This window comes from Branchiostoma belcheri, unplaced genomic scaffold, assembly GCF_001625305.1.
Source record: "Branchiostoma belcheri isolate BF01 breed outbred unplaced genomic scaffold, Haploidv18h27 scaffold48, whole genome shotgun sequence".
Taxonomy (NCBI): domain Eukaryota; kingdom Metazoa; phylum Chordata; class Leptocardii; order Amphioxiformes; family Branchiostomatidae; genus Branchiostoma; species Branchiostoma belcheri.
This window is the reverse complement of record NW_017804109.1, coordinates 1,596,257-1,613,071: the sequence shown is the minus strand read 5'-3', so window position 1 is coordinate 1,613,071 and position 16,815 is coordinate 1,596,257. Positions and strand designations below refer to the sequence as shown.

At 46.3% G+C, this 16,815-nt stretch overlaps 1 protein-coding gene across 1 annotated transcript; it reads right to left on the bottom strand.

Moving 5' to 3' along the window:
* Window positions 1-12,856: 12,856 nt before the first annotated feature.
* LOC109479410 (zinc finger protein SNAI2-like) lies at window positions 12,857-16,617 on the bottom strand. The gene is made up of 2 exons (XM_019781376.1): window positions 16,399-16,617; window positions 12,857-14,743 (listed from the first exon to the last, which is right to left on the bottom strand). The coding sequence occupies exons 1-2, from the start codon at window positions 16,466-16,468 to the stop codon at window positions 14,043-14,045; spliced, it is 771 nt and encodes a 256-aa protein (XP_019636935.1). The 5' UTR covers window positions 16,469-16,617; the 3' UTR covers window positions 12,857-14,042.
* Between the last annotated feature and the right edge of the window lie 198 nt (window positions 16,618-16,815).

Here is a 16,815-nt window from a genome sequence, read left to right as displayed (position 1 = left end):
TAATCATCTCTATGTCTCATCAAGACCTACCCACCTACCAAGTTTCATGACAAAGCATATAAGGCCATATAAAGCTTCTTGAGTTATCGTGCTAAACCACAAACATACACACACACACACAAACGCTACCGAAAACATAACCTTCTTGGCGAAGGTAATAACTTGTTACTGGGGAAACACACGTGTGCGGGGAGACCTGTTCTGCACAGCCGGTTGTCATCAGGAGTATCGCACGTTCGGACGGACGTTCGAGGGGACACCAGAAGCTGAGAGGGCAGCGTTCTCCACGTGCGTTCTCTTACATCTCATACTACGGGGATACTGATCGTAGAATTCGGTAAAAAGGAGAGTAAAATTGGCCAGGGGAGTCCGGCCGCGGGAAGGTTGGTTCTTTCAAACCCTATGTCGGCCAAACTCCCCTGGCAAATATTCTTCTATATATAGCCAGCATAGTTAGTCTGGTAGAGACTAGAAGCCTCTACCAGGCTTCGGGAGGCGGCTGGAAAGAGTAGAAATTGGCCAAATGGAGAGATAACATGCCGGGGGAGTGCGGTATAGAACGGCCACCTGTTTGTCCGATAATACAAGTATTGCACTCCCAATTCTCTGCGTTTACAGCGCTTACAATACTGTACTTTCAAGCAAAGAAATCAGAAACGTTTCTGGATCTGCATCGCTCATTCCTGACACTTGTTTCATTGCAATCGTTCTATGTCAGTGCCCTCCCAACGGCCAAGTCAGGTCGAGATGTAACAGTGGGGAGTCAAGCACCGCTAAAACCCCAATGTTACAGTACAGAGACACTCGGTAGGTACGTAGGCGTCAGAACTTGAACGTCGGAGTTCATTCACACGTCGCTTGCAGTTGGCGTTAGCCTTAGGACATATAAACTTGAAGTTGATGAAGCTGCACCGAAGTTTACATTGGTCACCCAACAGACAAGACCCCCTAACCACCCACGTGTCTGGCTGGCGTACATGGGCACTATTTACACCTCCGTCTGGGCAACCTGGCAGAACGGAGCGTCTGTACATGTGTGTGTACAGCCGTGGACTGTCTGTTCCTGTTTTAGTCACCGTGTCTGGGAGCATTATAGAAGGTTGTGGTCGGCAGTTAGTCATCACTAGGCTTATTAGCAGGTGGTATGCAGCTAGCTCACTTTGCTGGCGTCCCATCGACGCTACCGTTACTGCTTCGCTTCTTTTATGGTCTACTAGAAATCGGAAAACAGTGTCAAAGTTAGTACAGCGGTGAACTGTCGGTTCCTGTTTAGTCACTAGGCTTATTAGCAGGTGGTATGAGCTTCTACAGCTTCCTATATCCGGTCAATGTTACCGTTTCGCTTCAGTTCAACTACTTTTTAGGCATCGGAGAAGAGTTAAAAAGTTGCGTTCTTCAGCAGAAAAAGTGGGTTTAGAATTTAGATCTTCATTCTTCTGCCTTTATGTATTCGTTTGAGAGTTCAACATCCATTTGCCATGTGTAACAGTTATCTATTTTGACCAATTTCCAATTTCTACTCTTTCCAACCGCCTGTGAAGCCTAACAGAAGCATGTCACGTCTTTTGATATTACTATACGTGTATTTTTTTCGCTCTTTTGATAGTATTTTAAAAGATGACAGAACAGTAAGGTGAAGTTGTGTTGTCAGACGTGAGCTCACCCCGCCCCCTCAGTTTCCCGCCTTCACACCGGTCTGTCACACACACACACGCTCTGACGTCATGTCCGAGTCACAAAGTAGGGAAAATATTTATCTTAGCCAAACGATCCGGCAACAATCGTCACCGGAACTCCAGATTTTAGACTTTAACTCCGAAAAACCAGCAGGTTCCCCGCCTCCTCACGTGGCCACCTGCCAACAGACCCCGGATGTCAGCCGCGTTCGGTGACTCACTCGGACTGTGACCTTGAAAAGTTCGGGGGGAGGGGGGCGCGAACTTGATCTTCTTCTTGGAAATTTTATATGACATTCTATAAGAGTTGTGGGTGAGGCAGAGAATTGTGGGTTAGAGAGGGTATACTGTGGGAAAGCTGTGCACGACCTTTGACAGAGTTCGGGCTGTGACCTTCGAACGTTCGGGGGGAGGGGGGCGCGAACTTGTCCTTCTTACAAATATGCTTGTCATTTTCACGCCAGCCAAGTTCGTCTATCAAAGGTCACAAGGAACACGTCACAATGGCGTGACGGCGCCTTTCGGGAGAGACGTGCCTTCCGATACTAGCCTGGGTACCATCCCCAGTAGTATTCGCACGCTCTATAACTGTAGAGTATAGAGCGTGCGAATACTACTGAGGATGGTACCCAGGCTATTCCGATACACCCGGAGGAAGCGACAAGCACAGAACGTGCAGAAAAACGCAAATTTCTCCCCGACCCTCCCCGAGGTCTGATCGAACTTGTCATATAAACCTGATATCTCCGTGACGTCATTCGGAGGACATTTGATATCTTGGAAAGTCACGGAAAGGGGAAACTGATATCCGGGAGAGACTCCGATACTGTTATAATTCATAACAGTGATTTATCAATTACTGTAAAGATTTGTCACGGTGGTCTGGCGTAATGATGCAATGAAGCTTCTAGATTTTCTGTGTCTATGACTATATGATATATGAGAATATTAGCCTCCGTAGCAGGCTTATAGAACTGGGGGTTTGGTGGTCTTCGGGGTTTTCTGATTAGCCCAGTTCTAAAAACGGGGGTAATTCAACCAGGCCGGCTATGTTGTCTATATGCAATCAGAAAATAGCACATAAAAAGCTCCTGAAGACCCCCAACCCCCCAGTTTTTGGCATGCTATGGAGGCTATGAGAATATAACGGTTCCTTGGTAGCTACCACAAGTATGTGACTTCTCATACCTTTCTATTTTAGATATTGGGTGGCACTAAGACTCTTAGCTATGTTGGGAAACAGTAGTTCTCAACGGATCTTGTTGGTTTGTTTACTCGTCAGAAGAGATGCAATTTTATCTTACAGATTTCGTATGGTTCAGTTTAGATCTAATCTGTTCTTTTCGACGAAGATTCGGAAGTCGAAAGTCCTGGTCACGGTTCGACTTTGTGGTTTCCCCCCGGTTTCCCGGCACAGGCGACTTTTTGGCTTTGAGGTTTGTGTTTTTGGCTGTTCACTGTACCGTTATTTTTAATTACCTGATCTTTAAAGGTTTCCGCCCGTTGTTAGGGATATTCATAAGCCGGAAAGAAGTGATTAAATTTTTGGGCCAGTCCGCGAGCCGCTTATTCTTTCCCTGACCAAGGATAGAACGTTCTTGAGCAGACAAACTCCCTTGGCATGTTATCTCTCTATTTGGCCATTTCTACTCTTACCAGCCGCCTCCCGAAGCCTGGTAGAGGCTAGGCTGCATCAGGGAGGGAGACAAGTGTCATCCGGTCCTGATTCCACCTGCCACTGTCAGACGATATCTTCCGCTCGCTCCGGTTGCCATGGTGACGGGGCTGTGTATGTGGGAGTTCGTGCCAAGTGCGAGGGGGTTAATGGTGTGTTGAAGCTCCTTGACCGGAGTAACGAGGAATCTACGATAAGGTGTGGGATTGTCGGGGACAGGATATTTCCACAAAATCTGAAGGAATACCACAATGGCCCACCCAACGACACGACCCCCTCTTGAAGTAGTACCATCGCTCCCCCATCACCAAGGAGGTACAAGGAGGTTTAAAAAGTTTATTTAACCCCCTTGCTATCACCGCAAAGGCACCCCCCCCCCATACTACAGCAGTGTGTAACAGTTGCTTACTGGAAGTTTTGATTCACTCTGTGTCAAACTGGAGACGACCTCGCGAAAGTGTCCTTTTATCTTATCTATAAACTTTTGTCTTGGCGTCCGTCCCGTTATCGTCAGCAGTCTGCGCGGTTAGTCAACTTTTTATCACCTTTCAAATGTGTGCATCGACTTTTCACCGACTTTTTTACGTGCCCTCGCAGTCACACCATCGGAAGGGTTGCATGGTTACGATCTAAAGGCTTTGAGGGGAACTGTGCGGATTTCGAAGACAGGATTTTCGTGTCTGTTGGTTTCTGAAAGCAGATGTCGGGATGGGGAATCGTTTCCGGTTGCGCGACAGACGCTCGGGGGCACAAAACGTTAACATTTTCCACCAAACATCTGCTTTAAAGATGACAGTGTCAAGTTGGCCGGGCAGTATCCATTGGCCAATGCTGTGTGGCTAATGAATACTGCCTGGCCAATCTGAGGCTTTGCGGCCAAAAGAAACATCTGCTTGGAGATTAGGAGATTATACCAAAAAGCCAGTTTTCCCTTCGCAGGTGGGAGGTGCCCTAAGCTGAAATGCTCCGCGGAGCTGCTAACAGGTGGCAATGGGTCTGCGCCGGAAAACTCCGCGGACATGACAGGGAGATACTGACTCAATGCTGAAATGCTCCGCGGAGCTAACAGTAGCCTCCATAGCATGCCAAAAACTGGGGATTTTGGGGGTCTTCATGGTCTATGGGAGCTTTTATGTGCTATTTTCTGACTGCATATAGACAACATAGCCAGCCTGGTTTTTAGAGCTGGGCTAATCAGAAAACAGCCGAAGACCACCAAACCCCCAGTTCTAGTATAAGCCTGCTACGAAGGCTAGCTAACAGGTGGTAATGGGTCTGTGCCGGAAAACTCCGCGGACCTGACAGGGCTGTTGGACCGGGTTACCCAACTCGTCTGTCTTCGGCACTCGGGAAGCCGGAACTCCCGCCAAACTATCCCGCGAATTCGCACCGCTCTGAGCAGCCACGGAAGCCGGGACTGTGGGAAAGTTCTCGTCTCCAAGCAGGTGTATGGACCTGTTCACTACAGCTTTAAACAATGTTTAGAGTCAGATGTTCAAGGGTTAGGTGTAACAAGTCGTTCGGTGCAATGTAGCCAGCTTGCCTGTTGCGCCGTTGGGCGGTTATTCCGGCTATACAGATACAAAATTTTTGGGTGCCGTTTTGTGGCGTTTTGAACGCGATATTCCTTCCCAACATCTGCTTTGAGATTTGTAGCCCATCTTGCCTTCGTTCTACTAACTTCTAGCACTTGAAAAGTGTAAAAAGACGCCGCAAAACGACATACAAAACCAGCCGGAATCCCGTGAATTTGCACCGCTAGCATTTGCGGAAACCGAGACTGTGGGAAAGTTGACATGTTTTGCTGATCAGCCGGGTACAAAATGACAAACATGTTTACGGAGGTAATCTCCAAGCAATTGTCAGAGATTGGAAAATCGTCAAACGACTTCTGGTTGCCCTATGATGGTTGTTTATCGGAAAGAAAGTGGCTGACAGAACAAATCATGATTTTGCTAGCCTCTACAAGGCTTCGGGAAGAGGCGAGAAAGAGTAGAAATTGGCCGAATAGAGCCTGAGATAACATGCCAGGGGAGTTGGTCCGCTAGAGAGTATAGTTTGCCGTTATGCCAAAAACTGGGGGTTTTGGGGGTCTTCAGGGTCTTTGGGAGCTTTTATGTGCTAATTTCTGATTGCATATAGACAACATAGCCGGCCTGGTTGAATTACCCGTTTTTAGAACTGAGCTAATCAGAAAACAGCCGAAGACCACCAAACCCCCAGTTCTATAAGCCTGCTACAGAGGCTAGTATAAACTAGTGTTTAAAACGCTTCTTGTTTTGTTTTGTTTTGTTTTGTTGTTGTTGCTGCTAGTGTAACACGTGTATGAACTCAGTTCACCTGCGGAAGCTCGGAGAGAGTGACGTGGCTTGCGTGGCTCGACCTTACTTTCACTTCCTTGCGTATTGAGCACTTTCTCTCCTTATAAGGGTATAGGAAAGGCCCTTCTGATTAACATTAATCTAAAGAATGTAAGGCATTGTCAGATGTTACGTAAATGCTATTGTGTACGCTAGATAAGATACCCACAGGAAGGGAACCACATCCTGACGTCATGTGCTGGTAGCCTCCGTAGCAGGCTTATAGAACTGGGGGTTTGGTGATCTTCGGCTGTTTTCTGATTAGCCCAGTTCTAGAAAAAACGGGGGTAATTCAACCAGGCAGACTATGTTGTCCATATGCAATCAGAAAATAGCACATAAAAGCTCCCAAAGACCCTGAAGACCCCCAAAACCCCCAGTTTTTGGCCTGCTATGGAGGCTAATGTGGAGGCTTCCCTTGTACCATGTACACAAAGCCGTGTTGTGATCTCGTGCCGTCAGCGCCAGGTATGCCAACGTCACTTGGCGCCGCGGGGCACACCTGGGCGCTCACCTGTGACGTAAGGCGTGACGCATACAGGTAACCTCGATCCACCTGTCTCAGGTAACAAACCGCGGGGAAAGCCGGGCGGAACAAAAACAAGACGCGCCAAGGGGACGGGCGTGTGCCAAGTTTTGGCTATTTATCCTCGCTTTTTAGGACAAAAATTATTGTCAAGGAGCTTATAGGGAGACTAGCTATGGGCTCTTTGGTATATATTCTTTTGGTAGAAAGGCATTTTAAAAGGCATTTTATAACCAGGAGATAACATTTGATAACATCCCTACTATCCCACCACAAAAAAATTTCATTGCACCAATTCGGCAAAAATAACGTCTAATACTAGTCAGTTTGAACTTCGATTAATGCTAAAATGTACTTGAAAAAAATATCATATTAAACCTAAGCCTTCTATGTACATTTGTATACTTGAGTGCAGAATGTACTAGTACAGGACACTTGTCACGCGTCCTTTCAATGAACGAACATATCTATGTCGGCAATGTTGTATTTCTGTTTGTGTCCCCACCTGTATCCTTACACAGATATTTCACTTTGTACCTGAACTTGATTGTTCCGAGCGTCTGTCCAAGTCCAAAGTCCCGGCGTCTGTCTGTCTGTCGGCATGCTGGGTTTGTTTCCTGTTTGTTTTTCTTCCGTTGTGACTCCTGTTCACCTGTCTGAGCAGGTGGGTGTTTGTGTCTCAAGTCTTCAGACGAACCAAGCCTCTACCAGGCTTCAGGAGATGTTTGAAAGGTAACCTCTATCAGGCTTCGGGAGGCGGCTGGAAGGTAGCCTCTACCAGGCTTCGGGAGACGGCTGGAAGGTAGCCTCTACCAGGCTTCGGGAGGCAGCTGGAAAGAGTAGAAAAAGGGCCAAATACAGAGAGATAACATGCCAGAGGTGCGGCAAAATGTACCAACGGACCAACTCCCTCAGCATGTTATCTGTCTATTTGACCAATTTCTACTCTTTCAAGCCGTCTCCCGAAGCCTGGTAGAGGCTAACTGGAAGGAGTAGAAATTGGCCAAATAGACAGATAGAATGCCAGGGGAGGTGGTCCGCTAAAGGAGTATTTGACGGGCGGCAACCTCCCCGGCATGTTATCTGTCTATTTGGCCAATTTCTACTCTCTCCAGCCGCTCTCGAAGCCTGGTAGAGGCTAGGACAGACCTAAGACACAGACGTGTCGGCTCCGCTGTACAACCTGCGACTTGTTGAGGAAATCTGAAAGTTTGTGTCTGTTTCCGTTTCTTTACCGATTCCTCCACCTGTCTGGCCGGACAGGTGTGTATTTGTCTCAGGTGAGAGAAAAAGGTGTGTACTGGGACATGGCCTCAGGTGTTGAGACAAACCGCGGACGGCTTCCGTTCGTTTGTTCTTGTCTTCTCACCGCCTGTGGCTCTTAAGGACTCACCTCTTACTCATCAAGAAGGGTGTTTATCTCAATGTAAGTCTTTCACCACATCCTGGGCGTTGATATTGCTGCACCTTCCAAGTAAAAGTTTACGTTCCGACTTTTCTCTGACGTGTTTTGGGTGTTTTGTCAGGTTTTCTTTTTTGTACCGGTATCTTTTCTATCGCCTGCCAAACGGTGGCCATATTGGATACTGTCCTGCTATATAAATTTGATATTGACACTGTCTTGCCAATTTGATACTGTTTTCCTAATTTGATACTTTCTTGTCAAGTTGATACTTTTTTGCAAATTTGATACTATCTTGTCAATTTCATACTGCCTTGTCAATTTGTTACAGCTGTCTTGTAGCCATTCTAAAACACATATTGAGCCATTTTCTGTTTGGGTTTAACGTCTTCATTAGAGGCAGTGGAAGACGAATGTACCATTATTTCTATAATATTCTTTGAATTGTTCTTTGAATGACCAAGGACACTATACAGAAGGTCCTTGGAATGATCTAACGTCCTTGGAATGATCTAACGGTGGACACGTTTCACCCATTCTAAAGAGTCGTCATCGGATAGCCTCTACCAGGCTTCGGGAGCGGGCTGAAAGAGTAGAAATGGGCCAAATAGAGAGAGATAACATGCCAGGGGAGTTGGTCTGCTGGGGAGAACAGCAAACTGTGCTCTCTAGCGGGCCATGTTATCTCTCTGTTTGGCCAATTTCTACTATTTCCAGCCTCCTCCCAAAGCCTGGTAGAGGCTAGTCATTGGTGAGTCAATGGTGACCATCGGTATCCACAACATGACACCCCCGGTCTGACACGGCCGCTGTTTAGGCGGTGTCTGGGAAACACAAAGGGCAACTTACGTAATCACAGTGGGCAGGTGTACAACTCACCTGTCGGGCAGACGTGAAAAACACTCGGAACAATGCCAAACTTCTTATAAGGATGTGACTGAAGAAAGAAAACCTGTAGGGGGAGGGTGTATGGGATCAGACCCCCACATACCTGTTGTTTTAACCTACCATCCATAACCCAGCCGAGTTAAACAAGCTAGCTTCTGTCGTTCACTGATTATTTACAAGTTGGGAAGACACACTTGAGAGTTCACATCTGTATCTAACCAAGGATATAACCTCCTTGATCTAACAAACTCAAGAAGCAAAATAGATTTGGATTCGTGTGCGACATTGATGAAGGTGTTTCAGTAAAAAATAACTTAGAGAAGTCTGCTCTTTCAGATAAAATACTGCTACTGTAAATGAGTGTGTCATGCTGAAGTCCAGCCGACGTGTAACTGCTAGGGCGTCGCGCTGCTAGATCTAATACTAGTATGCCATACATCTGGATCTCAGGCGACACTGACATCTGGATGTCAGAAATCTGGCCAATGACTTCCCAATTAAAAAGTGATCAGGCTTCTCTCCGTGACCCCAGATGGTAAACAAACAGACAGACCGGGCGGTTTGTTTGAAGTCTTCCCGGGTCGCTATCAGCAGGAAACCGCCCGTCCGCTGACTGTCCAACCCGGGAAACCGCAGGGCACGTAATACGGAGTCATGTCCCCTCACACAGGACATAACGTTACACATATAGAGTAGAGTAGAGTAGAGTATGTATATATACTGTACTGTACTGCACTGTACTATACTCTGCAAGAGTCATGTCTCTGTCATATATAATACTCTTCAAGCACAGGTTTAGATCACATATACATAAGTCTACTATTTAGGGGGAGCTTTCGTTTTTGTACCGGTATCTTTTTTTCGCCAGAGAAACTATGAACTATGGTACCGTATTGGATACTGCACTGTCAATTTAAGATTAATACTGTCTATCATCAGGCGGCTAATGTGTCTTCTACAGTCATGAAAACAACGCATCACATTTTAACATCATTCAGTAGACTTTCTTTTTAGGCTCCCTGTGTCAGTGTCACCCTGTCAATTGTTGACAAACCAACCGCTGATATTTGTTGCATCAATGTTTGACAATGTGTAACTGCAGTCTAGTACTATATCGCACTCCCTACGTGTTTAGGACAGGTGCACCTTGCTTGAAACTGCGAGACAAACTTTACGATTCAACCCACAGAAATCTCATGAGGACATGTGGCCGTAATGTGGCCGGAAGGGCTTAGATTGATCTTTGGTTTGTAGGTGGGTGTTTATGTTTTGTTGCTGTTGTTCGAAGATTTCCACTGAGATGGAAATCTGATGGGGGAATGTGGCCGGAAAGGCTAGATTGATCTTTGATTTGAAGGTGGGACCTGGTGGGTGTTTTGTTGCTGTTGTTCGAGGAAGAAGGGGAGAGGTCGCAGCGAAATGTCACGGAGTGGGCGTGTGTAGATCTGTGTACGTTCGTGTTACCGCAAAATTCCGGACGGGTGAATCGCGTACACGAGAAGCCTTATGAGATTATGAAGGTGAATTCATCTTTCATGGCCTTTCATTAGATCGACAGCGGTTCAAATTAGGCAGGAGAAAAGAAGTGTGGGGGAGGAGTGAACAAAGAAACGTTGAACTTGAAGGCAAGCGATATACGAGATATACAACCGCAACTTCCCGCATCTGTCATATCCCCTTTGACTGAGTTTTACAAATTTATTTTTTATATACTGAAAACTTTCCTTTGGGGTATGTTGACCATAGCTAAGGAGGTAGGCATTGTAGGCCCTGTCTGGCAACCAGGCTACCCTAACACCTGTTCATGGGGACGATTTTTTACCTTCGCCAAGAAGGTTATGTTTTCAGTAGCGTTTGTCCGTCTGTCTGTCTGTTTGTCTGTGAACAGCATAACTCAAGAAGCTTAGTATGCATTGTCATGAAATTTGGTAGGTGGGTAGGTCTTGATGAGACCTAGAAATGATTAGATTTTGGGCCCCCCGGCGGCCTCTGTTGGTACTGCAGCAGAACTTCCGGTTTTGATATCTAGCGATCTGTACATGCTCGGGTCACAAATTTTGGTTGGTAGATAGCTCTTGGGGTAGGGAAGAAGTGACATGAGTTTGGGCCCCCTAGCGGCTTGTTCTGGAACTGCAGGAGCATTTGTTGAAAAATTTTCGAAGGATGATAACTAAGGAACCGGTTGACGGATTGTCGTGATTTTTGGTATGTAGGTAGCTGAAGTGAAGCTTGACATAATCAAATGATAATTATGCAAATTAGGAGCTAATTTGCATAATTAATGAGGAAATTCTAAAACTCTGCATTGTTCGATAATAGGACTATGAAACACTTGTGACATGTAATTGAGAATGAAAAAAAAATTGAGGATATAGATTATGTAAATGAAGACCTAATTTGCATAATTAATGGGAATTTTTTTGTAATTTCATAGTTGTAACTACTGGGAATTTCATACTTGCCACATTTGGAAGTTAAGTGAAGGCGAACATCAACAAACATAATTTATTCAAATCATGACCTCATTTGCATAATCAATGAGGAAGTGCTATAATAGCCTTTTTGTTAAGATAAGACTGTCATTGGGTGGAGAATATGATCAACTGATATAACCCATGCAAATGAGGGTCTTATTTGCAAAATCAATTATTAAATTTGTATAATTCTTCAACCGCACGGGTTAACATCATTTGGCGAAGGTATGAGATCGTGGAACTCTTGTTGTTCATAAAATCCAAGCAGATGTCGGGAGGGAGATCGTAACATTCTCTACCACGTCCCGTTCTTCTGATCAGCCTGGTTACTAGTACCACAAAACTCTCTTCCGTCCTCCCCGCAAAACAAAAGAGACTCAGTAGCCATGATAAGGTTTTCTTGCGTTTGGAGAGTCAAACGTCAGAATACTAGTATATATTTATTGTAAAGTTCGTTGGCTTTTAGTCTTCGAAAACAACACTCTACTGTTTTGTTTCTCAGTGTTGAAAACACCGTTTGCCCCGGTGTAACCCCAACTTCCGCGGGCGGGCGGACAGGGCGGGTCACCCATGAGTCACTCTTGGCTTCTCTCTCTCGTCTTGTTGACCTTGACAAAGCCGGGATTATAGAGGTCAAGGTCACACGCCCTCACACGTCTTAACAGTTCCTTTAGGTCGTCCTTCTTCAAGTGTGGGCAGGCGGAAACCACAGATTTGTACCGGGGGAAAGCCACCAAGGAGCACCGAGGGGTGTCTGAGGGAAGGAGTGGGGAGTCTGTAGCCTCTACCAGTCTTCAGACAATGTCAGAGGCGACTAGAATGGCCAAAAGACATATAGCCTCCATAGCATGCCAAAAACTGAGGGTTGTGGGGGTCTTCAGGGTCTTTGGGAACTTTTATGTGCTATGATGTGCTATTTTCTGATTGCATATAGACAACATAGCCGGGCTGGTTGAATTACTTAGAACTGGGCTAATCAGAAAGCAGCCGAAGACCACCAAACCCCCAGTTCTATAATATATGCCTGCTACGGAGGCTAGGCAATATCTACTCTTCCTAGCCTCCTCTGAAGACTGGTAGAGGCTAGCTAAGGAGTTCTCTTCTCTACTGGACACGGACATAAAGAAAACATTGTCGTGTTTTCGGTCATTAGTTTTCGGATTAGGCAGGTTTTCGGGTTGTTTTCTTTCTGGTTTCAATAAAGCTAATTTGTAAACAGATACAAGTAGGAGATACGCGTCGCAGGGGGTCTTCCCAGGATCATGCTGCTTCAATTATCAAATCCGCGCCGTGTTTTTCATCAACATTTCCCTTTGAATTGACACATGTGATTATGTAATAATAGAACGTAAGAAGGTTCATGTCTGTGACGGTATTTTAAATAGCATTTGATATGAAGATTTGAAAAGCTTGTTTTGTGCGCAAAAGTGGCTTCGAGTATTGAAGGACTGACCGAAAGCTTGTGTATGGGTTTTCATAACATCATAATAATAAACGTATATTGTATTGCTAGGAAGACTCCAGCAGATCCGAAGATTTCTATTCTTTGTTCCCTGCAGTCTAAACTTGCCCAGAAATAGTGGTAATCTCCCTATTATTCTACCTTTTTCTGCCAGCTTCTGCTAGTATTCCCCCAGCCCACAGAATACTCTTGTTCCCTGCAATTTTTTAGGTGGCAGATACTTGGCTTCGGCACCTTTCTGTGTGTCGTTTAGATTGTATGACGAGGTGTAAAAGTTAAATGTACCTAAACGTGCGAAACGATGGACAATTTATCTGATCTACGTACGTGCTACCACTGCTATGCTACATACGGACAACTGAAAACAGATGGTCTTTCAGACGTAAATATCGTTCGGAACAAGGGCTTTTATTCCATAACAAAAGTTTTGTTACTCAATAATAGAAACATAACATCTCTCTCTGTTTCCTGAACATAGGGCGTTAATCTCTGGTAAAAATCTGTACAGAAATATACAAAGTTATAAATAATAACTCAATGTTGAAATAAACAAGTATTCAACTCAACAACAAGAAAATCGTTTCCGAATGATTCCTCATAGTCTCGATCTCCAGTCTTCTTCACGGGCAACAACAAAGCAGTTAGCCGAATACACACTCTCTTTCAAAAATCCATATCTCGTATAGAAACTACGAGGCTATTTTGTCTGATTGGCTGACTGCTATTAGGGTTTTGTGAAGCCGTACAGGAAGTCTGGAGAGCGAGGCTAGCGTGACCCGCGGGTCGGGTGCCACATCTGGGTCCGGTGTTCTGAATTTCTAAACCGGGCGCGGAAATAATTATTGTCCGATTTCGGCACAGAGCAAGCGGAAATATTTACACTTTCTCACCGCCTCTCGGTAACCTGATCAAAACACGCGCCTACACAACATGGCAACAACAACAACAGAAGTTCAAATCACTTTTGCAGTTCGCAAGTCATAATTATTTCCACAACGTCGTGTGTGTGAAAAGTATAAAGAACGAGCTAGCTGTGTCGGCATGCGGGCCACAGAACGTGAGACCGCACCCCCGTGGTTTTGGCGTTACAAAGCGAATCATACTGGCGTGATGAAAACAACTTTAACAAGTCAAAAAACAGCGGTACAGTTTGGAAATATCCACTAGTTTCCAACTAACAGATGTGGTGTAACTGTGTATGTATGTAATTATCTTTACCGTCTGGGTGGACGTAAAAGCCGGAATCCATTGAATCAAACCGGACCGGAACACATCTGGAAACGGAAACGAGCGACCTTGGCGGTTGGGTAGGGCATATTCCACCCTCGGAAGAACCAAAAACAAGTAGAATACCGTGTTTACGGTACGTCATAAATAATAACAACAACAAGTAAACAAACAAAGTTTTGTCGGTAATCCTGGCACTTTCGTAGCGCGGTTTCTCAACTTAAACATGTAGTTTCCGAACTCGGAATGTCCTGTTTGTTTTCTCACATGAAGTTCACGAAAAAGTCTATGTTCTCTCTCTCTCTGTACACGAGTTTGTTTGTCCATATACACATCAGAAAGTCTCTCTAGACTAGTGGTTGGGAAGACAGCAGCCCGCTTCTTCGTGCTTTGTGAGGAGAGACATTCTCGAGAACGTCTTGGAGCAGTTCTTACAGCTGTACTTCTTGATGTCGGAGTGCGTTTGGAGGTGGGCGCGGAGGTTGGAGCGGTCGGCGAAGGCGCGGGAACAGTGCGGGCACGCGAACGGCTTCTCGCCCGTGTGTGTCCGTACGTGCCCCTGGAGCAGCCACGGTCGGGAGAACGCCTTCCCGCAGATCTTGCACTTGCAGGGCAGCGTGTGGGTGCGGATGTGCATCTTCAGCGCGCCCAGGGAGACGTACACCTTGTCGCAGTACTTGCAGTTGAACGCCTTCTTGCTCTGGGTCACGCAGTGGAACTGCTTGTGCTTGGTGAGTCCGCTGTAGGTAGAGTACGACTTAGCGCACTGCGGGCACTGGTACCGCGACTGGTCGCTACCACCACCGGAGGGTGTGCGCTTCTTCAGCGGCTTGCCGTGCGAGGTCTCCCCGCCGGGGAGCTCGGCCTCCATCGGTAGCGGCGGCGAGGCCCGTGCTGGCGGCTCCGGAGAGAGTGGGAGCGGCGGCAGCCCGCCCAGCTCCATGGCGGCCGCGGCGTCCGACGGGTAGCACAGCGGGACGGGCCAAACGGCGGGCGGGGGCACCACCAACCCCGGCTCCACGGTCGCTGCCAACTCAGGGAACGGTTTGATCACTGCAAAATCACAAATAATTGTACATTAGTATGCTATAGTGGTGGTCAAAGATACAACAATTTTCTGTTTCGTGTCTTTCGTCGAACAAGAGAATTTACAAAATGCAGCAAAGATTCAACAAACGGTTTGATCACTGCAAAATCACAAATAATTGTACATTAGTATTCTATAGTGGTGGTCAAAGATAGAACAGTTATCTGTTTCGTGTCATATTTCGTCGAAAAACGCAGCCAACTACAAAACTGCAAACACACAAATAAATTGTACGTTAGGTCGGTAAAGGTTATACATCCAGGTAGTAAGATACACCAAAAAACAGATACTCAAGCAACTGGATATGATTTTGGAAACGGTCAGACGTTTCAGGTAGTATCCACCTACTTTCGTCAGTGACTGAGAGACCAGAGGAGAAATGCAGACTGTTTTGATCAGGTTAAATTGTACATTAGTATTCTATAGTGGTAGTCAAAGGTATAACAATTATCTGTTTCGTGTCGTTCGTCGAACAAGAGAATTTACAAAACGCGGCAAAGAGCGATCGAAAAGTGATCGAAATTTCTGCACAGGGCTTCCCACAGTAAATTGTCGCCGTGACGTTAGGATGTTGATTTCATTAACAGAAGTAATCTGTTGAGACCTGTAAACTTCGCACGATCGGGTCCCACCCACCCCTTCCGACACCCCCGTAGCACAGTTAGGCAGAAAACAAGCGCCCCTCTGTTATTAAAGAGCGGTAATTATCAAGCGAAAGGTTCTCTGACGAAATTACGGATGAAACGAGATCAAGACTTGCTTCAGGGCGAAAAGTCTCGCTCTGTACAAGGCCGGAGAATGAAGGACTAGAAGAAACACGTGCTTTTCACGACAATCACAATCACAAACAGATATACAAAACACACCCCACAGCCCGGAAATGTGTCGACATCCTGTCAAAAATTCCCTCCACAGCTGGCCTGGCCGCACGGACCAACCAAACAAAAATCAACTTTCACACCAGCTTTTTCAGGGAGAACAAACGTAGAATTCTTTGTGGATAACTTGTAGTTTTAGAACTACTTTCGCGGACTTTCAAGGTACTAAACCTTGCCGGACGGGAGAGTTCTACCCTGCGGGGTAAGTTTTGTTCGAGGCCGCGGACGCCCTTCACAAAAGCGGTATCCTCCACAGCATGCCAAAAACTGGGGGTCTTCAGGGTCTTTGGGAGTTTTTATGTGCAATTTTCTGATTGCATATAGACAACATAGCCGGCCTGGTTGAATTACCCCCGTTTTTTAGAACTGGGCTAGTCAGAAAACAGCCGAAGACCACCAAACCCCCAGTTCTATATTAAAGCCTGCTGCGGAGGCTACCACCGGAAGAACACGTTACGTTATATACAGAGCGGGCAAGAACAACAACAACAACAACACGAGCGGCCACATTACTTCACATGGCGGGGGCTTAGCTTAGAGGCACTCCAAACCCCCGTTTCGCCGTCTTACACTTTGTGTGTTCGTGCCTTCACGGACTCAAGAGGGCGAGGAGTCGTGAGACTGTGCAAAGTTAGACTGCCGAGGACCCTTGTAGCGGGGTCGTGTGGCGGGAAGGCAACCTGCTACACTGGAAGCTAGCTATCACGAAGCGAAGGACAAGTTCTCAAGAACCTTTTCCTTACCTGAGTCGTCGAATCTCGGCTTCTTGGTGGCATGGTGAAGCTTCTTTTTGATCAGGAAAGACCGCGGCATGGTGTCCGAGTGAAGGTGGGTACAGAAAAACCGGGAGAAACAGCAGTGAACGTGAGTAGAAGTTTGTTTTTTTCCTTCCAGCGAGCGGTGAAAACTTGTTCGGCGGCTGGCTGTCAGTTTCTCGCGTGTCTCCGCATGCCAGGAGCAAGTGGCGAACTGACGGCAGGCCGGGGTGTCAGGTGGATTTAAATTAAACACTTGCGGCCAGCCGCAGCCAATCAGCGCCTGGTCACGCCTCCAGTCCACCAATCAGGGCACAGGTAACATGCTGGGAAGCCCCTACTACGTAACGATGTCACTGTAGCCAATCGGGTGGCTTGCACAGGTGTAATGAGGAGTTTTTTTTC

Bases quoted from the DNA above. Each gene is read 5' to 3' on its own strand.
- LOC109479410 (XM_019781376.1), bottom strand. From the start codon at position 16,468: ATGCCGCGGTCTTTCCTGATCAAAAAGAAGCTTCACCATGCCACCAAG. The intron at 14,744-16,398 runs GTAAGGAAAAGG...GTGATTTTGCAG, and splicing joins GCCGAGATTCGACGACTCAG to TGATCAAACCGTTCCCTGAG.